We start from the raw sequence: 24043 nt of genomic DNA, 5'->3' as shown, positions 1-24043 counted from the left end.
CCGGCTCTCCCGGCCGCTGGCAGCACTCGAGGCATTCTGTCAGCTGAACTCCTGCTGCCACGCTGACAGAGACGCGCCCATGACGTAGCGCCGACTGCTGCTCCTCTGCTCGTGCAGCTCTGAATCTGCTGCCGGCTGCCCCCGCCCCCGCTGCTGAGGCTGAATCTACTCCGCTCTGCACCCCAGTCCCAGGAAGAGAGGCGCATTTACTTCGCACAGACGTTACAGCACACCCTTGATCATCATCAGCTGCTCTTCCCTGCCGCTGCAACACGCCCCGCGCTTAAGCGTCGGGGATCTCGATGGCGCCGTCGTCGATCTGCAGGGCGCGTTCGAGGCACATACAGAAGGGCAGCGCGTTAGGAGCTTTCCGCCAACATAGGAAAGGGAGCCGGCACCCAGCCCCTGCGTCAGCTGCTGAACTGCTCCACCGTACAGGTATGCTGCTGCGTGCACGCTGCTGCTGCTGCTGCTGAATAGTGCCATTGCTGTGGCAATCCGCCGCTCGCCTGTGACACGTCGTTTCCATAGCCATAGCTTCCACGCTGCCACCATTCTCCGCTGGGCGTCAGCGGGCCGCCAGATGTAGGGACCTGGCAGCACCACTGCGCTGATCGCGAGCAATGGCTGCGCCGGAACCCGCAGCAGCCGCGCAGCGTCTCCCCAGGCTGAGAGCAGGTCGTGTGCTACCCTGCCTCCGCCTAAACGTAAGGACGCGCCAGAGCCTCAGCACTCCGAGTGCAGCTGCTGCAACGTACGAAAGTGGCATGCACGTATTGCCCGACTGCCCGCCCGCGCGGAGTGCCGCCCCGCTTTCATGCTGCTACCTCATAGGTACTGCTGCTCGCACCCGCCGGCCCGACTCCGCCCCGGGCAGCTGGCGCCTCCTAGCATGCACCACGGCGAGCTGCTGCAGCTCGTGGCGCAGCTGCTGTGTTTGGCGGCGCAGCGGTAATGAGCGCCTGTTCCATTCCGTCCAGCTCTGCTGCCTGCTGGCGACCCCGAAATGGCCCGCAGCCGCTGTTCAGCACTCCTGCAGATGCCGCCCCGTTGCCACGCCGCAACTGCCGACACAACAGCTGCCGGTGCGGGGGCCATCACCGCTGCTGCGGAGCGACGCGTCGCGCCTGCTCAGCTGGTTTGGTGCTAGCCCACAAAGCCCCCTCCTCCCCGCGCGGCCTCACCCCCACGCGGTATGGCCCGCCGAAATCCAGCCCCGCGCATGCCCCCAAGCCCGACAAGGACTCACGGCGGAGATGACGTCGCGGGGGTCCTTGCCGTCCACCTTGCAGCCGACCGACACGGCTGTCCCCAGGATCTCCTTGCAGCCGTTCGCCAGGTCCTTGGCGCAGCTGCGCGGCCGCATGACGCGGGCAATCTCGATGATGTCCGACATCGTCACGCTGCCAGTGTGCTTGATGTTCTTCTCCTGCGAGGCAGAAACCGTGTTCGCGGTGAGCCGAATGCGCTCGGTGCCCCAAGACGACGCCCTTCTGTCCCGCCCAACCCTCTATTAGGCAGCCTGGATAGCATTTTTAACAGCCGTGCTTGCACTGGTATTTATGAAGCGGCCATTTATGCAGGGCGCCGGCCCGGCGGCGACCATGGTGATGCCGGCGGCTTTCTTGCCCTTAAATCCCCGCTGCTAGGCGCCAAACGTGTCCCACGGTAGTACCTTCTTGCGGTCGCGGGCGGGCTCCTTCAGGGCCTTGATGACCAGCGCGGCCGCCGAGGGAATGACCGAAATCTTCGCCTGACGGTTCTGGACAGTGAGCTTGACGGTGATGCGCAGGCCCTTCCAGTCCTTCAGGGTCTCCTTAGCGATGTCCTCACCAATCTTCTTGGGGGACAGACCCAGCGGACCAATCTTAGGGGCCAGCGAGGAGGCGGCACCCACCTCACCACCGGTCACACGCACGCACACCTCCACCACATCACTGGGGTCAAACTTCGGCGGCATGGTGACTGTGTGGGCACAAAGAAAGAGGGAGTGCAAGGAAAGCGACGGCCCTTGAGACTCCGCCTCTGATGGGCCATTTCCATGCAAGTTGGACACAGGCCTGCCAAACTGGCCGGTGTCTCAGATTTTGGAACAAACAAAACACCAGCTGTAAGAGCGGCTACTTACACGGACAGGCGCGGGCGATATGACGCTGTGCGCGAGGGATGTTCTCCAAGCGCCCCGGTTCTGTGATGCATTACCGTTCCAGATACCGCTAACATAGTAGAATCTGCTTGTAGCTTGAGTTCATAAGTAACTGCATAGCTGAGTAGTGAATGTCCTGCGCCGTGGGCGCCAGGCCGGGCTTAGCGCAACGCGAAAGCTCTGCAGTTTCGTGATCTCGAAGTGTTTGCTTGAAGTTCAGGCGAAGTCAGTGCCACTGTCGGCAGTGGAAGGGCGGCACGGCAGGACGTTTCCCCTGGCCAGCACGCCCAAGCGCGACGTCTCCGCGCAGGGGCAACGGACAGCGTGCCAGCGCTGACGTAAGGCTGGAGGCTTGACTGAGTGCACCGGCGCATGGGCCAAATCTCCTAACCTGTGGGGACTCGACCAACGCGCGTGCACTGAGGCACTTCGTTCACGGCACCGCCCATCCGATACCCCTATACGCTTCCACGCCGCGCTGAATGCCGCGGGCATTCCAAACTTACGAGCAAAGGCACATCATGCGGACTGGGAAGGGGCCCGAGGGATTTTTTATTTGCTGTGGGTAACGCGCGAAATCTGCGGCAATACAGGCCGGTGGTGGCGGCGGCCCCGGCCTAGTGGTGGCGGCAGCCCCGAGCCTGGTGGGAATGCGTGGCGGCAGCGGCGCCGAGCCGGGTAATGGTGGCGGCACGGGTGCAGATCCTGGTGACTGATGTGCCCATGTGCGGAGCAGACGGGCAAGGCAACGTGGAGGAGGAGACCACGGAAACGGGCCTCAGACGGTAGACATTGTGTGGGGCTGTGGGCTCGGCCCACTTCTCCCGTGCTTTTACGGGGACCACCTCCCTTCGTCGTGTGGATAGCTTCGACAGTGCTCAGTCCGAAGTTCCGCACCCCGACCGTACGGCTCGCATTTTGCTCTCAATTCTACAAGAGATGCTCAGGGGGATGCACATGGTCTTGCGCTGCGCTGTGCCAATACCGAAACCGTTACATTGTGCACTCCGCATGGGTAGCATCTGCCTGCTCTGGCAACAGGACAGCACATGCCAGCACACCACAGCCGTTTTTGCTCACAGCTCTGGCAAGAGGACAGCACATGCCAGCACACCACAACCGTTTTTGCTCACAGCACCCCGTCGCCTGCAGGACCGCCACCACGTATCCGTACGCTGATAGTATGAATCCTTATCCACGGCCATACATGCGGGTCTTAGTCAGCTCTTAGCCCGTTCCTCCACTCCGTCCCTTGCTCATAGGGACTGTCATACACAGAAACACACACATCGTTCGCTTGCTTGCCTCTCCATCCTGTCGACAGTCATTGGTTCATTCCCTGTTGCTCCGCTTAAGCATGCGCAGGTCAATCACGAGTCAAGTCATGGCAATTGCAGCCGGTCAACGCCCTGCCTACGGAGTGGCCGCCCGCAGCTCGCGCGCCAGCTTCTCCATAGCTTGGAGGCCCTCAGCCTGCGGGTGCATGGCAGAAGGCACACACAAACCCCCAATTCCGAAGTGGTGAAGCCTGGTTCCGGGTGTCCCCTATGTTGTAGTAATGTGCTGCCTGAACAGCCAGTCTGACTGCTTTTTGTGTCCGCAACCTTGCACCTGCGTTCCCCGGCACCCGTTGCGATCATGCAGCGGTTGCAAGGCTGACCCCGTGTCCTAACTCTCACTTACCGGAGAGCTGGCCTCGCCCAGCGCCTTCACCAGCGCACTGCCGCAGATGACACCATCGGCGCCCCACGAAACGATCTGCTTGGCGTGCTCCGCGCGAGACACACCAAAGCCGACGCACACCTGCGGTCACATCCAGAGGCGCGACACCGAGATGGGTCACAAGGCCGCATGACACTTGGGAGGCTGAACAGCGACGCGGCGAGGCCCATCCCTGCAAGCCACTCCATGTTCGCACGCTTCACACTTAGCCTGCCGCAATTTTCAGGGTTCCCAGCCCCCGCTAACGCGAGAGCGCCAATCGGCGCTATCTGCTACAGCGCTATACGCGACGTCGGCAAGGTTACCGGGTACCGACCGGGACGATGACCAACATGCCCATATCTGCAAGCTTGTTGCTATGAGGAGCAAGGCCCTCCCTCTGCAGTCCAACTGCCCCGGTTTGGGAATCGCATTGCCATCGCCCCCGGCGCAGCTCAATCAGCGGGCCTGGCCCATCCTGCACACAGGCTCCCTTTCGGATGCGCCCTCATCGCGGCCCTCACCGGCTTGTCCGTGACGGCCTTGAGCTCCGACACCAACCCCTCCACGCGGCCCGACACCTGCTCCTTCATGCCCGTCACGCCGGTCACCGACACCAGGTACACGAAGCCCTGGCTGGCCTGGGCGATGGCCCGCATGCGCGCCTGCGGCGTCGTGGGCGTGGCCAGCAGCACCAGCTCAATGCCCGCCTTCTCGCACGCTGCGCGCACTGACACGGTCTCCTCCAGAGGCAGGTCGGGCACCAGCAGGCCTGTCGCAGGGAAACGTTTGGGAGCGGTCAGCAGGGACGGCAGCGCCAGGTCCGAAGCCAGGGTGATCTGCGGTCGCACCTGTCTTACCCACCGGAGCCGTATCTACTTAGCTACAGCCGCGTGCTGAGTTGTACAGACGCGCACTGCTGCTCTCGTCCCATAACACATAGGTTCTATACCGTATGCATCCGCCGAGAGGCCGAGCCTCCCACGCACCTGCAGCGCCAGCCTCCTTGATGGTGCGGGCGAAGTTGTCCAGGCCCTTCCGCATGATGGGGTTGTAGTAGGTGAACATAACCAGCGGCGCCTTCATCGCAGGTGCGGTGCGGCGCACCATCTCGATCACCTTGTCGAGCGTGGTGTGCTTATCAAGCGCGCGGGTAGCAGCGCCCTGAATGACAGGGCCGTCAGCCAGGGGGTCCTGCGCAAGGGATGCGATGAGCGCGGATAGCGCCCCGGGTAAGGGCGTCAGGAGAGCCTCCCTGGTGGTTGCAGACTCATCTAGCGGAGATGTTGCGCTGACTGCCGCAGTATGGTATGGCCCTTGCCGCAAGGCGACGCCCGGATCTGCTAGCTGCGTTGCCCGTCCACCCGTCCACCCGTTCACGGTGCGCCGTGCCCGCACACGGACCCCGCTTCCCATATGCCGCAACAAGCGATCTCCTGCACTACAAGTTGTGTGGCAGCGTTCACCGGACTCGAATCCAGCTCTGGGTCCAGGGGCGCCCCTAGGCTGAAACGGCCTGCGACTCCCGGCCGTTCGGGAGGCGAGCCCAGCCCGCACACGCACCGAGTAGGGCACGCCAAGCTCAATCACGTCCGCGCCAACCTCATCCAGCTTGCGCAGCGCCAGGGAAGTGGTGTCCAGGTCGGGGTCACCAGCGCAGATGAAGGGGATAAAGGCGACCCTGCAAGGAAGCATCGCCGCCGAGCAATTTCCCTCAGCCTTAGTGGGTCAAGCCCGTGTGACATCCAAGTCGCTATTTGCAATGTAAGATCAAAAATTCGCGACTGGTTTGCTGGATTGGGACCTACTTTCCCTTCGCCTTCAGTGCGTTCATCGTTCCAGAGACCGACTTTGTCGCAGGAGCTGCAGCCGCAACTGAGCGGACAGTCAGAGCACGGCGACCGCGGCCACCGGCCGGGCGAACGGAGCTACGCTGCATAAGCATCATGTTGCTTCGTGGACCTTTACTCAAAGAGCGGCAAGGCAACGATCGGAACGTATGACGTGTTGACAACTACAATAATTGTAAAGGGTGCAACAGCAAGTTTGCGGATGAAGACCCCGACTGTACCGAGCATGGCCTGCCCCAAACCCTCCCCGTGGCTTCCTCGGGCGCACAGGCCATTCCCAAATCGTCTCTCAGCCACCTGCGTCACTCGCAGGGCACGCAGTTGCCACGCACGCCTGGATCGCCTGCAACCACAATACTTGGTACTTCCCCTGTAGTCCTGTATCTACAAAGGAGCACTTCATGGGGAGCACAGTAAAACTCTCTGCGGCTGCGCAACACCTACACGTGCCTCGCGCGCTATACCGACAGTGCGGTCACAGCCAAACGAGCCACTCACGTCCACGATCACCAAAACTTGGACCGCATGCCCCCCTGGTTCCGGCACAGCGAGCGGCGCGTGTCTCCAACGCGAACGCGCCTATGCGCGTGTAAGGAAGGCAGATGGGGGTTGCGACGACGCGCGTACCGTATACTGCAATACGGTAATGCGGACTGTATGGCAGGATAGCAGGATAGCAGCAGGGGTCAGGCGTAGCTGAGGCAGGGCTTGCATCTTCGGGGAGCGGCAAGAAATTGCCCCCAATGTAGGCCTCAGGCAAGAAAGATTGTGCATTTCCCGGCGTGCATTCTCGCCGCATGGGGCTGCATACGGCCCCCGAATCTCGCAACTACCCCTTTCCGGGGTGGGGGGGGTGGGAGGGGGGGGGTGCGGAGCCCCCCAAACGCTAACAACTAGGTATTTTGGGGCCCCTGGATGATGCGAGACGTGGTTAGGGCCTTCTCATCAGCGGCGGCGGCCTACCCCTGGAAGATGCAAGCCCTGCTGCGCAGGCCGCATGCCAGCCATGGCCGCCGCGCAGCTAGCCCTGCACAGCCCCAGCAGTCTACTAACATGCCGCCCATACAGCTGATAATTCTCGCACCGTGTCGGGGTTTGCTTGGTGCCAGCGTTTCACTGCCACTTCGATGGCAACATGTCCTCCATGAATGCAACATTACAAGCAGCAGTTCCGTGCCTACACTTAACAAGTGTTCCCCGGTCACGGGAAAAGGGGCTGAGCCCCTCCACAGTCTAAGACCGAACAACCTCATCGCCCGGACATAGCCGGGGTCGGTTTCCACAGGCACATAGCCAAACCAGGTGCATAGCAATCGCGATGCCCAGCAGAGCCAACCGCAGCCAGACGCAGCACAGTTGTCAACAGCGGCACTACTTGTCAAGTTGTCATGCCGCTACGCAGGGCATGCCAGCCCCACCGCGGTCCGCGAACCACTACCTAGGGCTCTTTACCTCGCAACGAGTCGCCACAGTCGCCATCAATTGTCTACACTTAAAAAAACATGATTACCCTTTCGCTGTCCGGCTTGCTAACAGAGATTACAGCAGCACTGCTCATATGCCTCGCCTCGCACTCCTTTCAAGGCGGGGGTCAGGGGTGCGGGTGCTACTCCACCTGGCTCGGGTGCTCCTCCACCCCAAAGCGACGGCACGATGTACAGCACGCGTCGCAAGTAGGCGCCATCCAACACGCCTCATGAGCCCTACGATTGATTCTATGAACAGGTCCAGAGCGTGGCTTCCCCTACATGCGCTACGTGCCTCCATCTATGGTCCTATGTGCTACTTGCTTTCCTCACCACCTCGTCTTGCAAACAGTGCAGCACATTAACCCGTACATGATAAGCGAATTCTATGCAGTATGCAGTACGGTAGTGCCAGATCTGCCTGCACAATGACGTCCAACAGATGTGCAAGCATGCTGTAACCCTACAGTCGAACAAATTGATTGTGCACCCCGCACGCGCACCTCCAGGCGCGGACAAGTTATGCCCGCGACTAACTACTGATAGCATGCCTTGGAATCAAGCTTGTGTGCCGTGAGGTGCGGGAGGTAGGAATCGTGCTCAGCCCTCTCGACCAAAGATCTGCACGTTATGATGTGATGCAATACAAAGCCTCAAGCGAACCCGGAGCGTGGTCGACTAAAGCCAGTCCCATTGATTGTCACCATGTGGCAAACAGGTCACCCTACAGCAGACTGTGTCACAACCGGGGTACCCAGGGCTCTCGCCACCACCGCGTTCCCACATGAAGCAACAATTTGTTCAATCTACGCCTAGTACGAGATACCTAGAACAGTGTATTGGGGCCAGACCCAACCTCGCAGGCACGACAGCTACTCACACCACGAACCTAGACGGCACGGCATTTTTGACAAGGAAATGGGTTAACTCTCATGGGTAACGTGGGCTGCGCCCACGCCACGTCTCCCGTCTGAGGCTGCAAGCGTCTACCTTATCTCGGACATAGCCGGGGTCAATTTGTACGGGCACCGCCTGCCATGTGTCCAGCCGTGTCCCGCTGTCCAGCACAAGCCCAGCAGACACAGGGCAACTACACCCCGTGCCATGCTATGCTCGCCAGCAAAGACTGCTAACCAGACACCGGCCGGGCCTCAACCTGCGCACTGGCGCCGCTTCCTGGGCGGCGCCGCGCTCTCCTCCTCCACTTGGCCTTGCCTGCTCCCTCCGCTACGCACATGCATGCCGCCACTGCTGGGCCCAGGGCTGCTACCGCCGCCGCCGCCAAGCCCTGCGCCGCCGCCACCGAAAATGATAACCGCTCCCTCCTTGACCACTAGCCGAACCCACACCACGCCGTCTAGCGCCACCCCACGCTGGCATAGAAGTCAGCCACTCAGTGACTCAAGGGGATCGCAGAGCTCCAAGGTCGGCATCCGCTCCGGTGCCCACCGCCTCCCCAGGGCTAATGAGCGTGTGCAGCACCTCCGCAGGCGTGACTGGAGTGCGACAGCAGCTACTGATGCTCGCCGGCGAGACACCCATCCGCACGAGCTCCGCGAGGTCGATCTCGTCGTCGCTGCTATCCTCTTCACCGTCTGCAGCGAACACGGGCTGGCGGGTCACAGTACCGACTGGCGTGCGCGCGCCTAGCACGGCCACTGTGCTGCTGTCGCTGGGAGCCTGTTTCGCCGTGGCACTGTTGGCGAGCGTGCCCTGGCCCGGCACAGGGTTGATGACCTGCTCCATGCGGCGGTGGAAGCTACTGGAGGGACTCCCAAACTCTGCCGCTGCCGGCTCCTCAGCATCGGGATCCTCGTCAGCGAAAAGCCGCAGCACTCGCTCCTCCGGCGTGCGCTGTGGATGCGTCAGGAAGCCGGTGAAGTTGGAGGCAACAGAAGCAGGAGTTTGGAAGCTGAAACCAGTCAGAGGTGATGCGGTTCCAGGCGGCTGGGTAGCAGCCGGCTGCGGCGTAAGCTGCAGCTGCGAGAAATGTTCCAGCACAGCGTCCGTGGCGACGACCAACTTCAGAGGTGAAGCGGCGGAGCGGGCCAGGCCCCTCTGCTTGCTGCTGCTGACTGCGCCGGAAGACAATTGCTGAGGGGATTCTGTGACACGCCCACTATTAATGACGTCCGTCAGCACTGCAAATAAGCAAGCGCAGACAGGGAAAGCTCAGCGCAGAGACAGCCTGCTATTCGGCAGATGGTCCTCCCTTTCCCTTGCACTTCTGGTGCTAGCTGGCCCCATGTGCGCATAAGCAGCTAACAGAGTCCACAAGACTTACCCGCTGTGACCGGCTGTATCGCTGACGGTGATACGCGCAAGGCTGGAGCTGCCCCCAGTAGCGCCATGGCGGAAGCTTCTGTTTTGTGTTGTCGAAATGTTAAGCGACTAGGATGCTCTAGGGCTACAAGTTTATACATAGGGATTAGGGACTCAGCTTCAAATCCATGCAACTGGATTTTTCACATGGGAGCCAACTCAAACCTCAATCAGTTCCCACCAGCTTCACCACCACCAATGTGTCCGTTTTGTAACTATGCAGTAGTAGTACTGTCTGGCTCGTTGGCACACCATAAACAAGGGGTACAGTAAGTCATTCAGCCCCGACGTCTTGGATATGTCAAGAGACTAGTGTAACCGCCTTTGTAATCTGTTATTACGCTGAGCGAGACACGAGCGGCAGCACGGGGGCCGACATGGACTCAGACTCGTGTACACGGCGCTCTATAGATGCCACGAACCCCTTAATTGTTCCTGGTGTGAGTGGAAATAAAGCATTTGCTGCTTTGGAGTTCCAAGCGGTAAGCAAGATGGCTTTATCAACATGCCGTGGTACCTCCAGGTGCCTGTGGCTTCGGCGTTGTTGGTAGTTAGAAGGCGTGGTTGGGTAGGGGCGGTCGTAGGGTGTGTCTTCACAGGGTGCTGGGGGGGCCCACGGTGGAGTTGGCACCCGGACGGTGCCGCCTGCGATACGTTCTTGCGCGCGGAGAGGTTACAGTGGAGAGTGGTTGCATATTTGGGAAGAACAAGAGCTTGGCAAGGTCTGCGTCCCATGGGTCGCCTGAGTGCTTAGGGATGGGCACGATGGGGAGTGTGGTGCGGTACTGGGAACGGCGGCCAGCGGCCTATGCAAGCCGGCGCATTTCTTGCGTTTCAGCTTGCTGACATGCTGAATGAACCCATCTTCCTGCGCTTACAAAACGACATGTAGGTTCGTGTACGCGAGAAGAAGGGGACGTTCATCCCGGCCATCCACCATAATGATATCCTCACATCAGCGGTGGACCATCACTACCGGGTGAGTGCCTGCTAGTCCATTTCCCGTGCTGCCATACCGGAAATCAGCGCAGGGGCACAGGAGCAGTCATTTCTCACAGGCCTCACATGCAAGTAACGGTTTTGTGCTGTGTGGTGCGACGGCCACCTGTCAACAAAGCAGGCTTACCAGCCGCTGCCACTAATTGCTTTGCGGCATGCGTCCCTCTCCCCTCTTCAGAATATGTCCCACCTGAGCGCGTCCAGCATTCCGAAAGCGCGGTCTGAGGCGAGATCTGAAGTGCGCGTGATGAGCGCACCCAAACACGAGGAAGTGGAGGAGTTCGTCAGCGACAGCGAGGAAGACGACGAGGAGGACGACGGCGGCGTTCACGTTGCAGGCTCCTTTGTAAGGGGCGTGGGCATCGCCGACGGCAGCCAGTTGTCCCCTAGGCAGGCGCGCACGCCGGTGCTGAAGAAGGCGGTGTCGTCCTCCGTGTTGGACACGTCGGAGGGCATCCGCGCCGCCTCTCGCCTGGGCGGCGGGGTAGGCGGCAGCTCCCGCAAGGGCATCCCCGCAGCCGCCGTCATGCAGGAGATGGACCCGGTGGCCATGCTGAAACGCATGCGCTCGGAGCAGTCCTCGCGGTCGATACACATGCTGGCGCAGGAGCGCCACCCCTGCATGAACGTGCTCAAGGGTCCGGGTCACCAGGTGACGGTGGAAGACGTGACGGACGACGACGCCGGCCTGGCGGCACCGCGCAGCATGCTGCAGAGCCTGCGCGCAAAGTCCTTCCTGGCCAGGCCAAATGTGGGCTGCGGCGCTGCGGGTGAGCAGTGACTCTGGCGCGGGCGGGGAGGGAGACTGGCTGGGCAAAGCGGGCCGAGCACAGGAGGGTGGCGCGTACGACCTGAATTACGGGAAATGAGATGCGGCCCGCCATGCACCTCGTCAGCGTTCCTGATATCTAATTCGTGCTGTACGCGATGCATGCAGATGACTTGCTCGCTCAAATCCGCGGATCCGGCTGGCAGTCAGCGTCCCTTCCAACGGTAAGTGCGCATACTGCAGCCGCACGCTCACTCGACGCCTAACCGGCCGTGAAAGGGACACAGGGGGCAGCTGACTTGCTCGGGGACGTGGCTTGGCGTTATGGGCACTGTTGCGTACTGAGCTGGCGTGGTTATGCTGTGGTGCACGCAGGCGTCAGCCATTCGGCCTGACGGGACCAATGGCGGCAGCACTAACGGAGGTGCCAGCGGCTCCCGCCAGCTGGTTGCCGGCAGCTCCAAGAGCTTCAGCGCAGCAGGTGCGTCGCAGAAGATGATGCGGATTTGGCCTGCCAGTATTGAAGGGCAGGTGGGCTGGAAGCCCAACTGCCTTCCAATGCCCACCGGTACCGCTCCGTGCACGTTCTGCTTCGTGTGCATGATTAAGGGCGCCATGGTACTTACTTCGCGCACTGGCTTTGTCCTGCACAGGCCGTAAAGGCACCGCTCTGCCGGGCGTTAGTGTGGACTCCACGCCACGCCTGGGTTCCGGGGAGGGCGCCCGCAGCGCCGATCCGAACAGCAGCAGCAGCGGCGCACAGGCCCCGGGTCCACACAGTGGGGGTTTGTTTAACAAGCTGAAGAGCATGATCAAGCGCGGGTGATAAAGTGTAATGGGCAGTTGAGAGTGTTGAAAGAGCGCTATTCATATTATATGCTTTGACTCACTTCGCCTTTGACTTGAAGTTGAATAATTGTACCGCGGTGCATGGGGTGGCTCGTGGGGGTGGGTGTCCAGGGGAGTTGCGACTGGCACTTGGCCTTGGTTCTGTCTCCTTTTCGGGCGTATACTGACTTCTGCATTGGTAGCGCAGGGTCGATGCATGGAAATGATATTATTCTGTATCTTTCGAAGGGAGCCGCAGGCCGCGCTACAGCGTCGCTGCAATGACGCGGCACAGGGATGCCCCTGGCGCAGGACTCGGCCTTGGATTGTGCGGGCAGGCGACAACGTGAGCCTAACAGGATACGGCAGCAGTCATTGGATGCGGTTGCCGAGGAGGCACAACATATGTTTACGTGTGCGGCGCCAGAAGCGGGGCCGATTCCTTATGAGCATGGGCCACTGGCGGCACATGTCAGGCCTGGAACGACTCCAGCCAAACCGCCCACAGCTTGCGCCAGCCCTGCAGGCGTACGTCGGCGGCATCCCCACGGCGGCGACCGCGTCGGCGGCCCGGTTTGAAGAGCGCCTGCGCTACCTCTTCGCCAGTGGGGCGGCAGGGCCGGCGGCGGGGCAGGCGGCGGGGCAGGCGGAGGCGGCGGGGCCGGCAGAGGCGGGGCCCCGGGGCGCGGTGCACGTGCTGTGGCACTACCACTTCTCCACCTTCCGCCGAAAGCGCTGGGCTGCGTTCATCCAGCGCGACCGCGCGCTCCACCGCGTCGCCAAGCAGCTCACGGGCGGCAGGCCCAAGGAGGAGATGGTGGTGAGGTGGGGTTCGTGGGCCTTCCAGGGAGGGAAGGGCGGCTCCCCCATCTCCGTCAGGGGCGGGCGCGCGCCGACGGGGCGGCTCATCAAGCTGCTCCGTGAGCGCTACGCCAAGCATGTGTTCATCATCGATGAATACAAGACCTCCAAGGTGGGTGGGTTGAGTGGGATTGCAATTGCCGGTGGGTGGGTGGGCCGCTGGGTTTATGCCTGGCTTTAGCGGAAGCCCTTGTGTGGCCCCCCTCCCTCCCACCCTCCCGACCATGCAGACCTGCTACAACTGCGGGTGTCAGGAGATGGCCATCAAGCGGCTTGGGGGGCTGAAGGAGGGGCAGCGGCCCTGGCGGTCGGTCAAAGTCTGCAACGACTGCTTGACGACCTGGGTGAGGACCGTGCATGTGCGGGGACGGCTGGGCACTGGGGACGGATTGATTGACAGGTTGACGGTTGGGACAGCTCATGTGCGCTCTCTTCTTCCTCCCTGTTCCCCATCCCCAGAACCGCGACGTCTCCGCCGCCAACGTGATCCGTGTGCTCCTCCTGCTGAAGCTGATGGGCTTCGAGCGGCCGACCAAGCTGCAGCGGCCGCCATGGCCGCCGGCGGCGGCGGGGCCGGGCTGAGAGCCTGAACGGCGCTAGCAGGGCGTGGGGCTGAGGGTGCACGTGTCGATTGGCGGCGAGTGACGTGACTAGTTTGTTAGCTGCGGGTTAGCACGGACTATGCACCCCACCCAACCGGCCACGTCCGGATTTGCGGGGATGCCAAAGGCCCCCAACATAGAGGCGTGTGCTTAGTAGGCGCCCGCGTCAAGGTGGCTGGGTTGATAACGACCCGGGATCAGCCCTTTTCCTGCCTCCCTAAGGCAGCCACCTCCTTGTTACGTGTGCTGTCCCCCGAGCGTAGCGATCCAGCGGGGGCGAAGCCCCCCAGCATTGCCCCAGGATTGCCCCTGGGCCTGCGTGGTGCGTCTGCAAAAAGGGGCTGGCAGGGCATGCGTAGCGGCATGACAAGTAGTGCGGCTGTTGACAACTGTGCTGCGTCTGGCTGCGGTTGGCTCTGCTGTGGCATCGCGATTGCTAGGCACCGGTTTGGCTATGTGCCTGTTGAAACCGACCCCGGCTATGTCCGGGCGATGAGGTTGTTCGGCCTCAGACTGTGGAGGGGCTCAGCCCCTTTTCCTGTGACCGGGGAACACTTGTTACGTGTGGGGGCCCGCCTTCGCTACCTGCTGGGCATTGTGCTTGGAGCTGCTTCTCACTGTGTGCGGGGTGTGTCTGGCTTCTGTCTGGCGGCGTCTCCCATGCGGCTGCCGGCTACTGGCCACTTGATGCCATGCACCATCTGTGACGAGGAGCACCTGGGCCCTGGAAGAATCACAGTTGTAATGGTTTGAGACCGTTTCAGACCGGTTCAGACCTCAAGCGGCAAACCCGTGAACGGTGAACCGGCAGGTATGATTACACAGCAGGTGCCAAGTGCACTTCTGCATGCACTACAGTTTTTCTCCGCAACGCCTTGTATAAATTGCTTCACCGTCAGTAGCTTCACTGCAATAATTCTCAGCAGCCTCTGCCAACGTAGGGCCCCATCAGCGCAAAACCATCACAGGCTGCAACCGCAAAAGCAAACGCGCCGTTGGCGTGCGCCCATGGAGTGCAGAAAGCGCAGCAGCGCGGCGCATCACCATACGAACGGTATCACCGCCCGCCGCGACGCGGGGTACTCCCCCTTGAACTTCTCCCGGTACCAGCGATGGTGGTGGTGCCCCCGCGGTGACAAATTACAGAATGCAAACATCGCAAACGCGGCTGCTGGCAGGGTGCCGGCTGCCAGCGCGAAACCGCTCCACTCACAAATCTCTGACGCGTAATTGCCCGCTGACACGAAGTTGAACATGCCCCCGTGCGGGATCTTGTACCCGGACTCTCCAGGTTTGCGCAGGTTGATGAGTATGAGGTCGGCGCGCATCACATTCAGCCAGCCGAACAGCCACACCGCCAGGCCTACCATTACACGTGGGTTCCACACGGGCGTGTCAGACGTCATCTGGCGGGCGAAGCACCATCCCTGCAGTCAGGGCGTAGATGTGGACGCCACGTGGGGTGGCAAGCGGTCAGAAGGCAGGCCGGACTTACAGGTGACCTGTGGCATTACACAGCGCACGCAATTTCTGCACATAACTCTGTACATGATGCATTGCTTCGCACGCGCTCCGGTTCCTAGGCCCCTTAAGGGGGTCTGAAGGGGTTGGGAGTGCGAGGTGAAAGAGGCATACCGTTAGCACTGATGCAGCGTCGGCGTGGGGGGGGGGGGGTGCCCATTGGCCATCGGCACGGTTTGCACTAGTTTCGTAAAGCACGTCAATAACAGAATCTGTGGTGCTGTATCATGCAACTGGTCCGAGAAAACCCCGACCCCGCCCTCGACACGCACTTACCAGCTCCGCCTGCCCCCCCCCCCGCACGACCTAACATGAAACGAGCATCAAATCCTCAAAACGCTATCCATATGTCTTCAAGTATATTTAGAATGATTGTTGGAGCTATCCATGGCACTTATTGCGTGCTTTCTTTGGGCGAGATCCCGTCCTTCCGCATTTGGGCAAGTCACAAAACCAGGGGTGCTACTTGAGTGAGCTGCCCCAAATCTCACCCGGCAGCCACCAAGGAAATGTTGTCTATATCTTAATTCCAGGAGCACTGCGCGAAAGCCTCAGAACCCAGCACGCAGGTAAACTTGCTGCATAGTACGCACGCATCGTACCCCACGTTGCACAAGACCACAGGCCACCTGTATGCCTCAGGGCCCCGAAAGTAACGTGTCGCGCGTGTTCACTGTCTGCCCTATTAGTACCCTGAACTTTTCCCCTACACAGCTGCTGCGCGTGCCGTGCTTGCCTACATCCCACAGCCAAGCTGGTAGCCCAGCCCCCGCTGTTTCGTCCCCATGTGATTGTGCGCCCCCTTCATCTCGCCTGACGCGATTGCCTGGCCTGGCCCGTCTGATAGACCAGCTGATGCAGCCAGCGTCCTCACTCACGGCCGTTGCTCACCTGGATGAACCCGTTCCAAATGCAGAACACAAAGCTCATGGCCCACACACTCAAGGGCGTGGGCTTGCCGCCGCGGATGATGAAGGGGAACACAATTGAGCGGTAGACGTAGTGGGCGCAGAACGCGCCAGATAGGACCGTGCGAGCGCTGAGCGGGTGCTGCAGGAAGCTGTCAGGAGTCGAAAACAACAACAGCATGACGACGAAGACTATGAGGGAGGGTATCTCTTGTGTCTGCGCACACAGGCGGGGCAGATAGCGAAAGCAGGCGCGCTCAGTCAGGGCATGGGCATGGTTACCCTGGCATGCAACATGCACCCGGTCAATGCATTGAGTGTCCGGCGCCCCCACTAAACGTCAGCACGTTGGAGGACGCCTGGCAGGCAAAGGATTGGGTCACAGGCGCGAAGCGGAAGCCAAAAACGTGCCACATACGAGCACGCGACCCAGGGGCCATGCAACTTACCAGCCACGCGACGCGGGCGTTCAAGAAGATGCCCCAGCCCGACCTGACGTATCGCCCATACGGCGCAGTGATGCCGGCGATGAGGGCTAGGAAGACAGGCACCGCCGTGCCTATCATCGCCCACGTCGCCAGGAAGCACCAGGCCTCCAGGGCTGGCTCCACGCCGGACTTGCCCAGTAGCGTGCCAGCATTCAGATCCATGGTCAACTACAGAAAAGGAAGAGCGCGCGCAGCGGCCGTGACAGCCTCGGGAAGATGGCCAAACACGTCTAAACCATAAACGCGTGGGTACATCAATCCAGCTAAGTTATGAGCTGAAATATTGTCATTTGGAACATCATAAATTGTCTTGTGCTTTTGATGTTACAAGTTCATGCTCGTAGATTGGTCCAAACGAGCCAGGAAGCTCATGGACCTTGTGCAAATGGAATGGCAAAGCGCCAGGCGGTATGATGCAACCTCATGCATTCGCAGTTCGTGGACCGCAATACTGTAGCACAATGATCCCTGTTGTGCTTGACTTTTGCACCATTGAGACGAGCTCAAAAGGGTAATAAACAATATAACCGTAGCACAATCCCGCCATCTATTCGTGAACGCCGGACAGGTTCAGTGTTTTTTGGTTAAAGCGATTGACATCACGGCTCAATCCCCTTCAAACTAGCGGGCTCGCGGCTAGGCTCTATCATGTGCAGCTTCCGGGCGCCGTGGGTGTCCGGCGTCCTGAAGCGGCACGCGTCAGTGGTGCCACCCTTCATCCGAGCCAACCTGGAGGGCCCTCAGCCTAACAAACTGCTTACTGTAAGTTGCAACGCGATATAGGAGCTAACCTCAAGGCTTCCAATCGGGCAAGCCAGGCACTGCAGTTGGGGCGAGGTCTGCGCGGCGTGGTGTTATGCGTGCTCTGTTAGTGTGCAATACTGATTCCGGCCCTGCTGCTTGACGGTATGTGTTTGCTGCATTCAACTCACACAGCTTGTCATCATCAACGATGGCTCACGGGTACTACTGGGGAGAAAGAAGCGCGGCTTTGGTGAAGGTGCGATGTGGGCAGCTGTCAGCTGCCCTGTCATGGGCTACATACTGTAGAAGCTGCCCTGGTGTCGCCCCGGTGATGGGCCATGTCCGGTCTTGTAGACCTCAACTAACCCACCACGCCGCTATGTCCATGCCCCGGGTACAACACCGGCGCCCCGCAGGCTACTTCAACGGGTTCGGGGGGAAAGTTGAGGCTGGAGAGACGGTGCGGCAGGCAGCAGAGCGCGAGGTAAGGTAATGTCGTGCTGCTGGCCAATGCGGCGGTGATGAAAGCATCGTGGGTGACAGCTGCGCCATAACGCTAAGATATGTGACACATACTTTGTGTTGCTTGCGGTGTGTATGGCAAGACCGCCGCCCTTCACACATCTACTCCCGCGCACAGCTGCTGGAGGAGGCTTGCATCACGGCGGAGGACATGAAGGAAGCAGGTGCGCAACGGGTGGCTGTGAGCTGTGGCCTGTGGGCAAGCTGTGTAGTGCTGCAGGTGCCAGGATGCGAGGGCGCCGGCAGCGCAGAGCTGTACCAAGCAGGCTGGGGCACTTCCGGTTATTGGAGCACATTTGGGCACTGCCACATTTGCGAGTATGTCCCTGAATCAAGCTTTGCCCTCTTTGCGAACACGTGTGGTGATAGCCTGATATCCATCGTGCGTACATGTGTAATAACGCCGGCATGCTGTTCTGTTGCTGCATGGGCCGTACAGGCGTGCTGGTGTTCACGTTCGATGACAACCCGCAGCCCTGGGAGGTGCACGGTGAGCCTGGGTAGTTGAGGGCGCATGGTAGTGCAAGCTTGCAGCTCAAGTTCATTGCACACACACACACACACACACACACACACACACACACACACACACACACACATCCACACACCGGTCTTTGCGCAATGTTTTGCTTGTGCTCTTTAACACACGCACACACACACACACACACACACACACACACACACACACACACACACACACACGCGCGCACACACACACACCGGAAGTCTCTGGGCTGGTGGAATGCCACGGGTAGCTGCAGAATTGTGCGGCACACCTGTTGGCATTGCTGCTATAGCCGTCCTCAAGCGGGGCAACGGCCTGCTGCGTCGCCCTGCCTCAGTGTTCAGTGCCTCAAGGTTTCGCGGGGAGCCCACGGAGACGGACGAGATGGCGCCGGTATGGTTCAACCATGCGGAGGTGCCTTTCGACAAAATGTGGGCCGACGACGTGCACTGGTACGTGCGGCCGGGGCGAGGGTGCGGCAGGGGTGATGGCTATTGAGGATGCACCCAACCGAACACGCACCTGCTCCCTGCATCGGGTGAGTGCGTCGGCCCACGACACAGGTACCCAGCGTTCCTGCAGCACAGATACTTCCGCGGAGTGTTTGGCTTCCGGAATACAACAAAGCTGGTATGGCACATACTGGAGGAGGGCAACGAGTAATATGGCCCGGCAGCACGACGGTAATGTTACTCCGTTTGCTGGCGTTTGGGGCAGCCTTGCTTCAAGTCAACCGAGAGTTGTCCGATGCGTCTTCATGCGAGGCCGCTGTAGGCAGATGCTAGCGGCTGATTCCGTCTGTCCCGGATGCGCTGTGTTGCGCGTTCACGCACCACATGACTGGCGACCAACCTCCACACTAGCAGAATGCGCGAGTGCGGCATGGGAGTACTTGAAGCCTATTGACTGCAAATAGGCGGCAGCTTCGAATCGGCCAAAGCGGCGGCGGCGGCGGCAGTACAAGCCCTGGCCGCGGCAGCAGCGGCGCACGGCCTGGTGACGGCAGCGGCGGCGCAAGGCCTGGCCGCGGCGGCGGCGGCGCAGGGCTTGGCAGCGGCGGCGGCGGCAGCGGCCCTGGGCCCAGCAGTGGCGGCGTGCATGTGCGTAGCGGAGGGGGCATGCACGTGGAGGAGGAGAGCGCGGCGCCGCCAAAAAAGCGGCGCCAGTGCACAGTTTGAGGCCCGGCTGTTGTCTGGTCAGCAGTCTTTTGCGGCGAGCATAGCATGGCACGGGGTGTGGTTGTCCTGTGTCTGCTGTGCTTGTGCTTGACAGCGGAACACGGCTGGACACGTGGCGGGCGGTGCCTGTACAAACCGACCCCGGCTGTAGGAGACAAGGTGACGGACAGGATAACATGCGTACAAACGACGGCTAGATGATGCAGTTTCGGAACTGTCGGCCTCAGACAGCGGCATGGGCGCATCCCACGTTTTCCTTGGGAGTGAGAGGCCACTTTTAAGTGTCATTGCCACCATCTGCCCCACCGGGGATGGCCCGGCCGACGTGCTGTGGCAGGGGAATGAGGGGATAGCCGTGTCTAAATGCGTATGTTACACAAGATGAACTCAAATTGCATATGGTCTAAATAGGTATGAATGCCCGGGGGGTCACTGGGTGGTCACCAACCCTCACCAACCTGCGGTGGGTTGCGATGTTGCATCTGGGACGGAGTGTCCTATCCTCATATCCTGTTTTGCACCGTCGCACGCTGTGCGGCAGCGGTGAGGGAGGTGCCGATACGGCAACACTGTGATAGCGTGCGTCGTCGGAGAATGGAAACCAGTCCGGGTATGCTACCTGGCGCAAAGGGTGAAGCTGCGCCAGGCTGCCGGCCAGTTTCGGACCCCTGGTTGGCTGAGAAAGGAGCACACCAGGGGCTTACACAAAATGGAAAAGGCTAGCACCAATACGAATGCCACATTACAAGAAGGGACAGTCCCAATATGCTAACTAGGGTTCGGGCTGTGCTGGCGCAGGGCAGACCACACCTGGCACACACGACTAGGGTTCGGGAAGCCGAATGGACGGGTTCATTGTGGCGGGAGGTAAGCGCCATGCAAACACTTGCGAGGTGAATCCGAACACATTGCGCCTCGGAGTCCAGGTGGGTTCGCTCGCTCGGTCACGGCGTCGCGACTTGATGATGGTTATGTCAGCCCAAGCAGCCCTTCGAACTTCGCTCCTTACCCAGCCCCACAAGGCTGGCCATATAGCGGCTGCCAAAGCCTACTGATTGGAAAAAGCGTAAAGTGGGCAGGTAGGCCAAGGCCTCATCTCGCTCATCTCGGGACTTCAAAAGCACACCGCCGTCACTTTCTACACCACAACATTCCTTGCCACACGCACACACGCGGATAGCCTATACACTACCAAATGCCTTCTCACCATCCCTGCACCTAAACACAGACCAAATGGAGTGCCGACCGGGCCGTTCTTCGTGGGTTTTTAACAAGAAGTGGCCTGTGCAGCTGCACGTTGCTTGATCCTTAGCTTAGTTTTCTAGCGTCCAAGAAGCCGCCGCAGCTGCGGGCCCGCCCTACTAGCCCGAAGAATCTCGGGATTTCGTCCGAGCTTCCATCAGCCACAGCTTCGCAGCGCTCCTTCGAGGTCCTACGTGGCCTCTAGCCACATTTGAATATGGCAGTCGCGCTTCAGCGCTCTGCTGTGGGTAAGCGCCTGCGCGCCGCTACCCCGGTCCGCGTCGGCCTGAGCGAGTCGGCTCGGCGACCTGTGGCGCGCCCCACTGGTGTGGCCGCTCGTCGGGTCACCCGCAGCTTCGTCGTCCGCGCTGACGTGAACTCCGATGCGTTCCAGCCACGCCCGGCGGGCGCCCCGGCCGCGCGTGTCGCGCCCGAGAACACGCCGCCTGTCCGTCAACACGATTTCCTCGTCATCGGCTCGGGCATCGCCGGCCTGACGTACGCGCTGAAAGTGGCAGAGTATGGCACGGTTGCCATCATCACCAAGGACAACGCTGCTGAGGGCTGCACTCGGTATGCGCAAGGAGGCGTGTGCGCTGTGCTGGACAAGAGCGACAGTGTTGCTGATCACGTTCGTGACACCATTGTTGCTGGCGCCTTCTTGAACGATCCTCAGTAAGTGGCATCGTTTACATCACGCATTGCTGATCTGGATTTGGACCGGGTCGAGGGGCTACAGACCCTAAATTCGATTGAACCTCGGTCGTAGCCGCGAGCCACGTTGTGGCTGCAACCTCAGAGTGATATTGTCCACGTAGCTCACGTTGTTGAGCTATCATCATCTCAAACTTACGCGAACCTTACTGTCCATTCCTGCCGCAGGGCCGTGGAAGTTGTGTGCCGTGAGGGCCCCGCCCGCGTGCTGGAGCTGGTGGAGCTGGGCGCCGAGTTCTCCCGCAACAACGATGGCTCCCTGCACCTGACCAAGGAGGGGGGCCACAGCAACCGCCGGATCGTGCACGCCGCGGATATGACGGGCGCAGAGATCGAGCGCGCGCTGCTGACGTCCGCCAAGAGCCACCGCAACATCCACTTCTATGAGCACCACCTGGCGGTTGACCTAGTCGTGGACGAGTATGGTGGTATGCTGCACTGCTTCGGCGCCGACGTGCTGGACCAGCGTTCCGGCACGATGAGCAGGTGCGCTGCTGCGTCTGGCAGGTCTGGCGGACTCACTGTTTTAGGCGCGCACCTGGTCCGCCCCTAATCGTCTTGATTCGTTGTTGCGCCCGGACTCACCACCGCCACCGCTTTTCCTCCTGCTCTGCACTGTCCAGGTTCCTGGGCCTGGCCACGCTGCTGGCTAGCGGTGGCGCTGGTCAGGTGTACCCCAACACCACCAACCCGCACGTCGCCACCGGAGACGGCATCGCTATGGCCTACCGCGCGCACGCCAACGTGAGCAACATGGAGTTCGTGCAGTTCCACCCCACTGGCCTGTACAACCCCGCCGGTGGTGAGGGCAGCACCTTCCTGATCACCGAGGCCGTCCGCGGCGAGGGCGGTATGCTGTTCAACAAGGCCGGCGAGCGGTTTATGGAGACGTACGACAAGGAGCGCCTGGAGCTGGCCCCGCGCGACGTGGTGGCACGCGCCATTCACGACCAGATGCGCCTGGGCAACGAGCACGTGTGGCTGGACATCAGCCACAAGCCTCGCGATGAGGTGCTACACCACTTCCCCAACATCGCGGCGCGCTGCCTTACCCTGGGTATCGACATCGCCGCTGACCCCATCCCGGTGGTGCCGGCGCAGCACTACACGTGCGGCGGCGTCAACACGGGCCTGCTGGGCGAGACCAATGTGCAGGGGCTGTACGCGTGCGGCGAGGTGGCCTGCTCCGGCCTGCACGGCGCCAACCGCCTGGCTTCCAACTCTCTGTTGGAGGGCCTGGTGTTTGCAGAGCGTGCCGTCAACCCCAGCGTGGCGCACGCTGAGCACGCGCTGCGCAACTGCGGCCGGCAGCTGCACTACGCCGCTGCCAGCGCGGATTTCCGCGGCGCGCGTGGCGCGCGGGAGCTGACGCCCGAGCTGGCGCAGTGGGTGTCGGCGCGGCGTCAAGAGCTGCGCGACATCATGTGGCGCTACTGCGGCATCGTGCGCAGGTGAGGCACAGGCGGGGTTGAGGCACTTGAGTCAGCCGACAGCGATTGTGCGGTTATGTTGAATGGCTTGCAAAGCGCCAATAGCGATACCCATCATGAAGTACTGGGGTTGTACTGGGTTGCAGAACTGGTCTGGAGCTGACGGTCGCGCGGTATGGAAGGCAAACGTATGCTTGGACTGACCCGTCCGACTGTCCTGGCCTCGGCACCGCAGGACCAAGGAGCTGCAGCAGGCCCGCGACTTCGTGGTGTCGCTGTACATTGAGACGAAGGCCATCTACAAGAACTACGGCGTGAACACGCAGTTGGTGGAGCTGCTCAACATGGCCACCGTGGCGGAGCTGACGGTGTCGTGCGCGCTGCAGCGCAAGGAGAGCCGCGGCCTGCACTTTAGCGCCGACTACCCGCACCTGGACGACGCGCAGCGCCGCCCCAGCATGATCAGCACCTCGCTCAAGACGCGCTACGACCTGTCGCCCTACATGCGCAACGTGCCATCTGTGCTGCCCGCCGGGGCTGGCGGCCCCGCAAGCCCGGCGCAGGGCAAGCGCCTGGCGCCGCGCAAGCAGCCCACCCGCGAGCGCGAGTTGGCGGTGCGCTCCACGCCGCAAGACCTGTGAACGGGCTAGGCTGCACAGTGGCAAGGGCTACGCGCACGAAATCAGTGGAAGCGTGGCGTAAAGCACGCGGAGATGGGATATGAGAGACAAGTGATGTGAAAGTGTACTTTACCTGACGAGTCTGTACAGTAGGCGCATGGTCTCGGCATGTGCGTGTGCTTGGGGCAAAGTGGTTCTGGGGGCAGTTGTCCTTTTCGGGTGACCGCCCGGCTGACGGGTTGATCCCGCCTGGGTAAAATAAGTCCTCGACATTCCTTCATGGACTCAATGTGTACATTGATAATAGCCGGGAATTTGCTTGCTGCTGCGGAGCCTGTGTGGTAGCAGAGGCACTCGTGCGTGTTGGGTGCTGGCCTGCATGCAGTACCGGATGTTCGTGCAAAACATCGTGCTGTACGCCAACCAAGTTTTATATGCCCGCTGAAAGGAAATGTCCTATGCACGGAGTCCTCTGCGTCGCCCAACGCAGCGACGCCAGGCGTGTAGGGCTGCGGTTGGTGCCGACCGCACATTACGGTAAGCGCGTCATCCCCCGTAGTTGCACCAGCCGAAGCAGCAATCAGTCAGTATTTTATGTCTGTCAGCAGGGAAGACGGGGAGCTGTCA

General features: G+C 60.9%; 8 protein-coding genes across 8 annotated transcripts; 4 read left to right on the top strand and 4 right to left on the bottom strand.

The window, feature by feature from the left end:
* Positions 1-209: 209 nt before the first annotated feature.
* CHLRE_12g528750v5 (ribosomal protein L12) lies at positions 210-2447 on the bottom strand. Its single transcript, XM_001696920.2, has 3 exons — positions 1676-2447; positions 1250-1429; positions 210-319 (listed from the first exon to the last, which is right to left on the bottom strand). Exons 1-3 carry the CDS (start codon positions 1958-1960, stop codon positions 284-286), a joined length of 501 nt encoding a protein of 166 aa, XP_001696972.1. The 5' UTR covers positions 1961-2447; the 3' UTR covers positions 210-283.
* Positions 2448-3127: 680 nt separating this feature from the next.
* On the bottom strand, positions 3128-5862 carry CHLRE_12g528700v5 (uncharacterized protein). The gene is made up of 6 exons (XM_001696921.2): positions 5656-5862; positions 5411-5528; positions 4837-5041; positions 4372-4619; positions 3830-3949; positions 3128-3619 (listed from the first exon to the last, which is right to left on the bottom strand). The coding sequence occupies exons 1-6, from the start codon at positions 5793-5795 to the stop codon at positions 3560-3562; spliced, it is 891 nt and encodes a 296-aa protein (XP_001696973.2). The 5' UTR covers positions 5796-5862; the 3' UTR covers positions 3128-3559.
* A 979-nt stretch (positions 5863-6841) lies between these two features.
* On the bottom strand, positions 6842-9597 carry CHLRE_12g528650v5 (uncharacterized protein). The gene is made up of 2 exons (XM_001696922.2): positions 9448-9597; positions 6842-9304 (listed from the first exon to the last, which is right to left on the bottom strand). Exons 1-2 carry the CDS (start codon positions 9512-9514, stop codon positions 8565-8567), a joined length of 807 nt encoding a protein of 268 aa, XP_001696974.2. The 5' UTR covers positions 9515-9597; the 3' UTR covers positions 6842-8564.
* A 160-nt stretch (positions 9598-9757) lies between these two features.
* On the top strand, positions 9758-12533 carry CHLRE_12g528614v5 (uncharacterized protein). Its single transcript, XM_043068527.1, has 6 exons — positions 9758-9967; positions 10378-10464; positions 10663-11254; positions 11422-11477; positions 11629-11734; positions 11907-12533. Exons 1-6 carry the CDS (start codon positions 9863-9865, stop codon positions 12077-12079), a joined length of 1119 nt encoding a protein of 372 aa, XP_042918622.1. The 5' UTR covers positions 9758-9862; the 3' UTR covers positions 12080-12533.
* Positions 12534-12807: 274 nt separating this feature from the next.
* CHLRE_12g528600v5 (uncharacterized protein) lies at positions 12808-14301 on the top strand. Its single transcript, XM_043068526.1, has 3 exons — positions 12808-13054; positions 13173-13286; positions 13402-14301. The coding sequence occupies exons 1-3, from the start codon at positions 12896-12898 to the stop codon at positions 13522-13524; spliced, it is 396 nt and encodes a 131-aa protein (XP_042918621.1). The 5' UTR covers positions 12808-12895; the 3' UTR covers positions 13525-14301.
* A 48-nt stretch (positions 14302-14349) lies between these two features.
* On the bottom strand, positions 14350-16813 carry CHLRE_12g528550v5 (uncharacterized protein). The gene is made up of 3 exons (XM_043068525.1): positions 16423-16813; positions 15957-16190; positions 14350-14971 (listed from the first exon to the last, which is right to left on the bottom strand). The coding sequence occupies exons 1-3, from the start codon at positions 16621-16623 to the stop codon at positions 14585-14587; spliced, it is 822 nt and encodes a 273-aa protein (XP_042918620.1). The 5' UTR covers positions 16624-16813; the 3' UTR covers positions 14350-14584.
* A 114-nt stretch (positions 16814-16927) lies between these two features.
* Positions 16928-20513, top strand: CHLRE_12g528500v5 (uncharacterized protein). Its single transcript, XM_001696811.2, has 7 exons — positions 16928-17223; positions 17398-17461; positions 17622-17689; positions 17846-17891; positions 18167-18217; positions 18570-18684; positions 18796-20513. Exons 1-7 carry the CDS (start codon positions 17110-17112, stop codon positions 18893-18895), a joined length of 558 nt encoding a protein of 185 aa, XP_001696863.1. The 5' UTR covers positions 16928-17109; the 3' UTR covers positions 18896-20513.
* Positions 20514-20567: 54 nt separating this feature from the next.
* CHLRE_12g528450v5 (uncharacterized protein) lies at positions 20568-23972 on the top strand. Its single transcript, XM_001696812.2, has 4 exons — positions 20568-21327; positions 21535-21852; positions 21990-22817; positions 23032-23972. Exons 1-4 carry the CDS (start codon positions 20870-20872, stop codon positions 23435-23437), a joined length of 2010 nt encoding a protein of 669 aa, XP_001696864.1. The 5' UTR covers positions 20568-20869; the 3' UTR covers positions 23438-23972.
* Positions 23973-24043: the final 71 nt, after the last annotated feature.

The sequence above is a fragment of the Chlamydomonas reinhardtii genome, chromosome 12 (assembly GCF_000002595.2).
Source record: "Chlamydomonas reinhardtii strain CC-503 cw92 mt+ chromosome 12, whole genome shotgun sequence".
In the NCBI taxonomy this organism is placed as follows: Eukaryota; Viridiplantae; Chlorophyta; class Chlorophyceae; order Chlamydomonadales; family Chlamydomonadaceae; genus Chlamydomonas; species Chlamydomonas reinhardtii.
This window is presented reverse-complemented; position numbering and strand designations above follow the sequence as displayed.

What these genes read in the sequence shown, in the direction of transcription:
- CHLRE_12g528750v5 (XM_001696920.2), bottom strand. Translation starts at nt 1,960, where the DNA reads ATGCCGCCGAAGTTTGACCCCAGTGATGTGGTGGAGGTGTGCGTGCGT. An exon ending in CCGCCCGCGACCGCAAGAAG is followed by an intron (nt 1,430 to 1,675) that starts GTACTACCGTGG and finishes TCTGCCTCGCAG; the next exon opens with GAGAAGAACATCAAGCACAC. An exon ending in CCCGCGACGTCATCTCCGCC is followed by an intron (nt 320 to 1,249) that starts GTGAGTCCTTGT and finishes CGCGCCCTGCAG; the next exon opens with ATCGACGACGGCGCCATCGA.
- CHLRE_12g528700v5 (XM_001696921.2), bottom strand. Translation starts at nt 5,795, where the DNA reads ATGATGCTTATGCAGCGTAGCTCCGTTCGCCCGGCCGGTGGCCGCGGT. An exon ending in AGGCCGTCACGGACAAGCCG is followed by an intron (nt 3,950 to 4,371) that starts GTGAGGGCCGCG and finishes ATGTGACCGCAG; the next exon opens with GTGTGCGTCGGCTTTGGTGT. An exon ending in TGGGCGAGGCCAGCTCTCCG is followed by an intron (nt 3,620 to 3,829) that starts GTAAGTGAGAGT and finishes ATGCACCCGCAG; the next exon opens with GCTGAGGGCCTCCAAGCTAT.
- CHLRE_12g528650v5 (XM_001696922.2), bottom strand. Translation starts at nt 9,514, where the DNA reads ATGGCGCTACTGGGGGCAGCTCCAGCCTTGCGCGTATCACCGTCAGCG. An exon ending in GATACAGCCGGTCACAGCGG is followed by an intron (nt 9,305 to 9,447) that starts GTAAGTCTTGTG and finishes GCTTATTTGCAG; the next exon opens with TGCTGACGGACGTCATTAAT.
- CHLRE_12g528614v5 (XM_043068527.1), top strand. Translation starts at nt 9,863, where the DNA reads ATGGACTCAGACTCGTGTACACGGCGCTCTATAGATGCCACGAACCCC. An exon ending in CGGTGGACCATCACTACCGG is followed by an intron (nt 10,465 to 10,662) that starts GTGAGTGCCTGC and finishes TCCCCTCTTCAG; the next exon opens with AATATGTCCCACCTGAGCGC. An exon ending in CAAGAGCTTCAGCGCAGCAG is followed by an intron (nt 11,735 to 11,906) that starts GTGCGTCGCAGA and finishes TGTCCTGCACAG; the next exon opens with GCCGTAAAGGCACCGCTCTG.
- CHLRE_12g528600v5 (XM_043068526.1), top strand. Translation starts at nt 12,896, where the DNA reads ATGGTGGTGAGGTGGGGTTCGTGGGCCTTCCAGGGAGGGAAGGGCGGC. An exon ending in ATGAATACAAGACCTCCAAG is followed by an intron (nt 13,055 to 13,172) that starts GTGGGTGGGTTG and finishes CCGACCATGCAG; the next exon opens with ACCTGCTACAACTGCGGGTG. An exon ending in ACGACTGCTTGACGACCTGG is followed by an intron (nt 13,287 to 13,401) that starts GTGAGGACCGTG and finishes CCCCATCCCCAG; the next exon opens with AACCGCGACGTCTCCGCCGC.
- CHLRE_12g528550v5 (XM_043068525.1), bottom strand. Translation starts at nt 16,623, where the DNA reads ATGGATCTGAATGCTGGCACGCTACTGGGCAAGTCCGGCGTGGAGCCA. An exon ending in ACGCCCGCGTCGCGTGGCTG is followed by an intron (nt 16,191 to 16,422) that starts GTAAGTTGCATG and finishes CTGTGTGCGCAG; the next exon opens with ACACAAGAGATACCCTCCCT. An exon ending in TTTGGAACGGGTTCATCCAG is followed by an intron (nt 14,972 to 15,956) that starts GTGAGCAACGGC and finishes CCCTGACTGCAG; the next exon opens with GGATGGTGCTTCGCCCGCCA.
- CHLRE_12g528500v5 (XM_001696811.2), top strand. Translation starts at nt 17,110, where the DNA reads ATGTGCAGCTTCCGGGCGCCGTGGGTGTCCGGCGTCCTGAAGCGGCAC. An exon ending in GAAGCGCGGCTTTGGTGAAG is followed by an intron (nt 17,462 to 17,621) that starts GTGCGATGTGGG and finishes GGCGCCCCGCAG; the next exon opens with GCTACTTCAACGGGTTCGGG. An exon ending in TGGGCCGACGACGTGCACTG is followed by an intron (nt 18,685 to 18,795) that starts GTACGTGCGGCC and finishes CCCACGACACAG; the next exon opens with GTACCCAGCGTTCCTGCAGC.
- CHLRE_12g528450v5 (XM_001696812.2), top strand. Translation starts at nt 20,870, where the DNA reads ATGGCAGTCGCGCTTCAGCGCTCTGCTGTGGGTAAGCGCCTGCGCGCC. An exon ending in CGTTCCGGCACGATGAGCAG is followed by an intron (nt 21,853 to 21,989) that starts GTGCGCTGCTGC and finishes TGCACTGTCCAG; the next exon opens with GTTCCTGGGCCTGGCCACGC. An exon ending in TACTGCGGCATCGTGCGCAG is followed by an intron (nt 22,818 to 23,031) that starts GTGAGGCACAGG and finishes TCGGCACCGCAG; the next exon opens with GACCAAGGAGCTGCAGCAGG.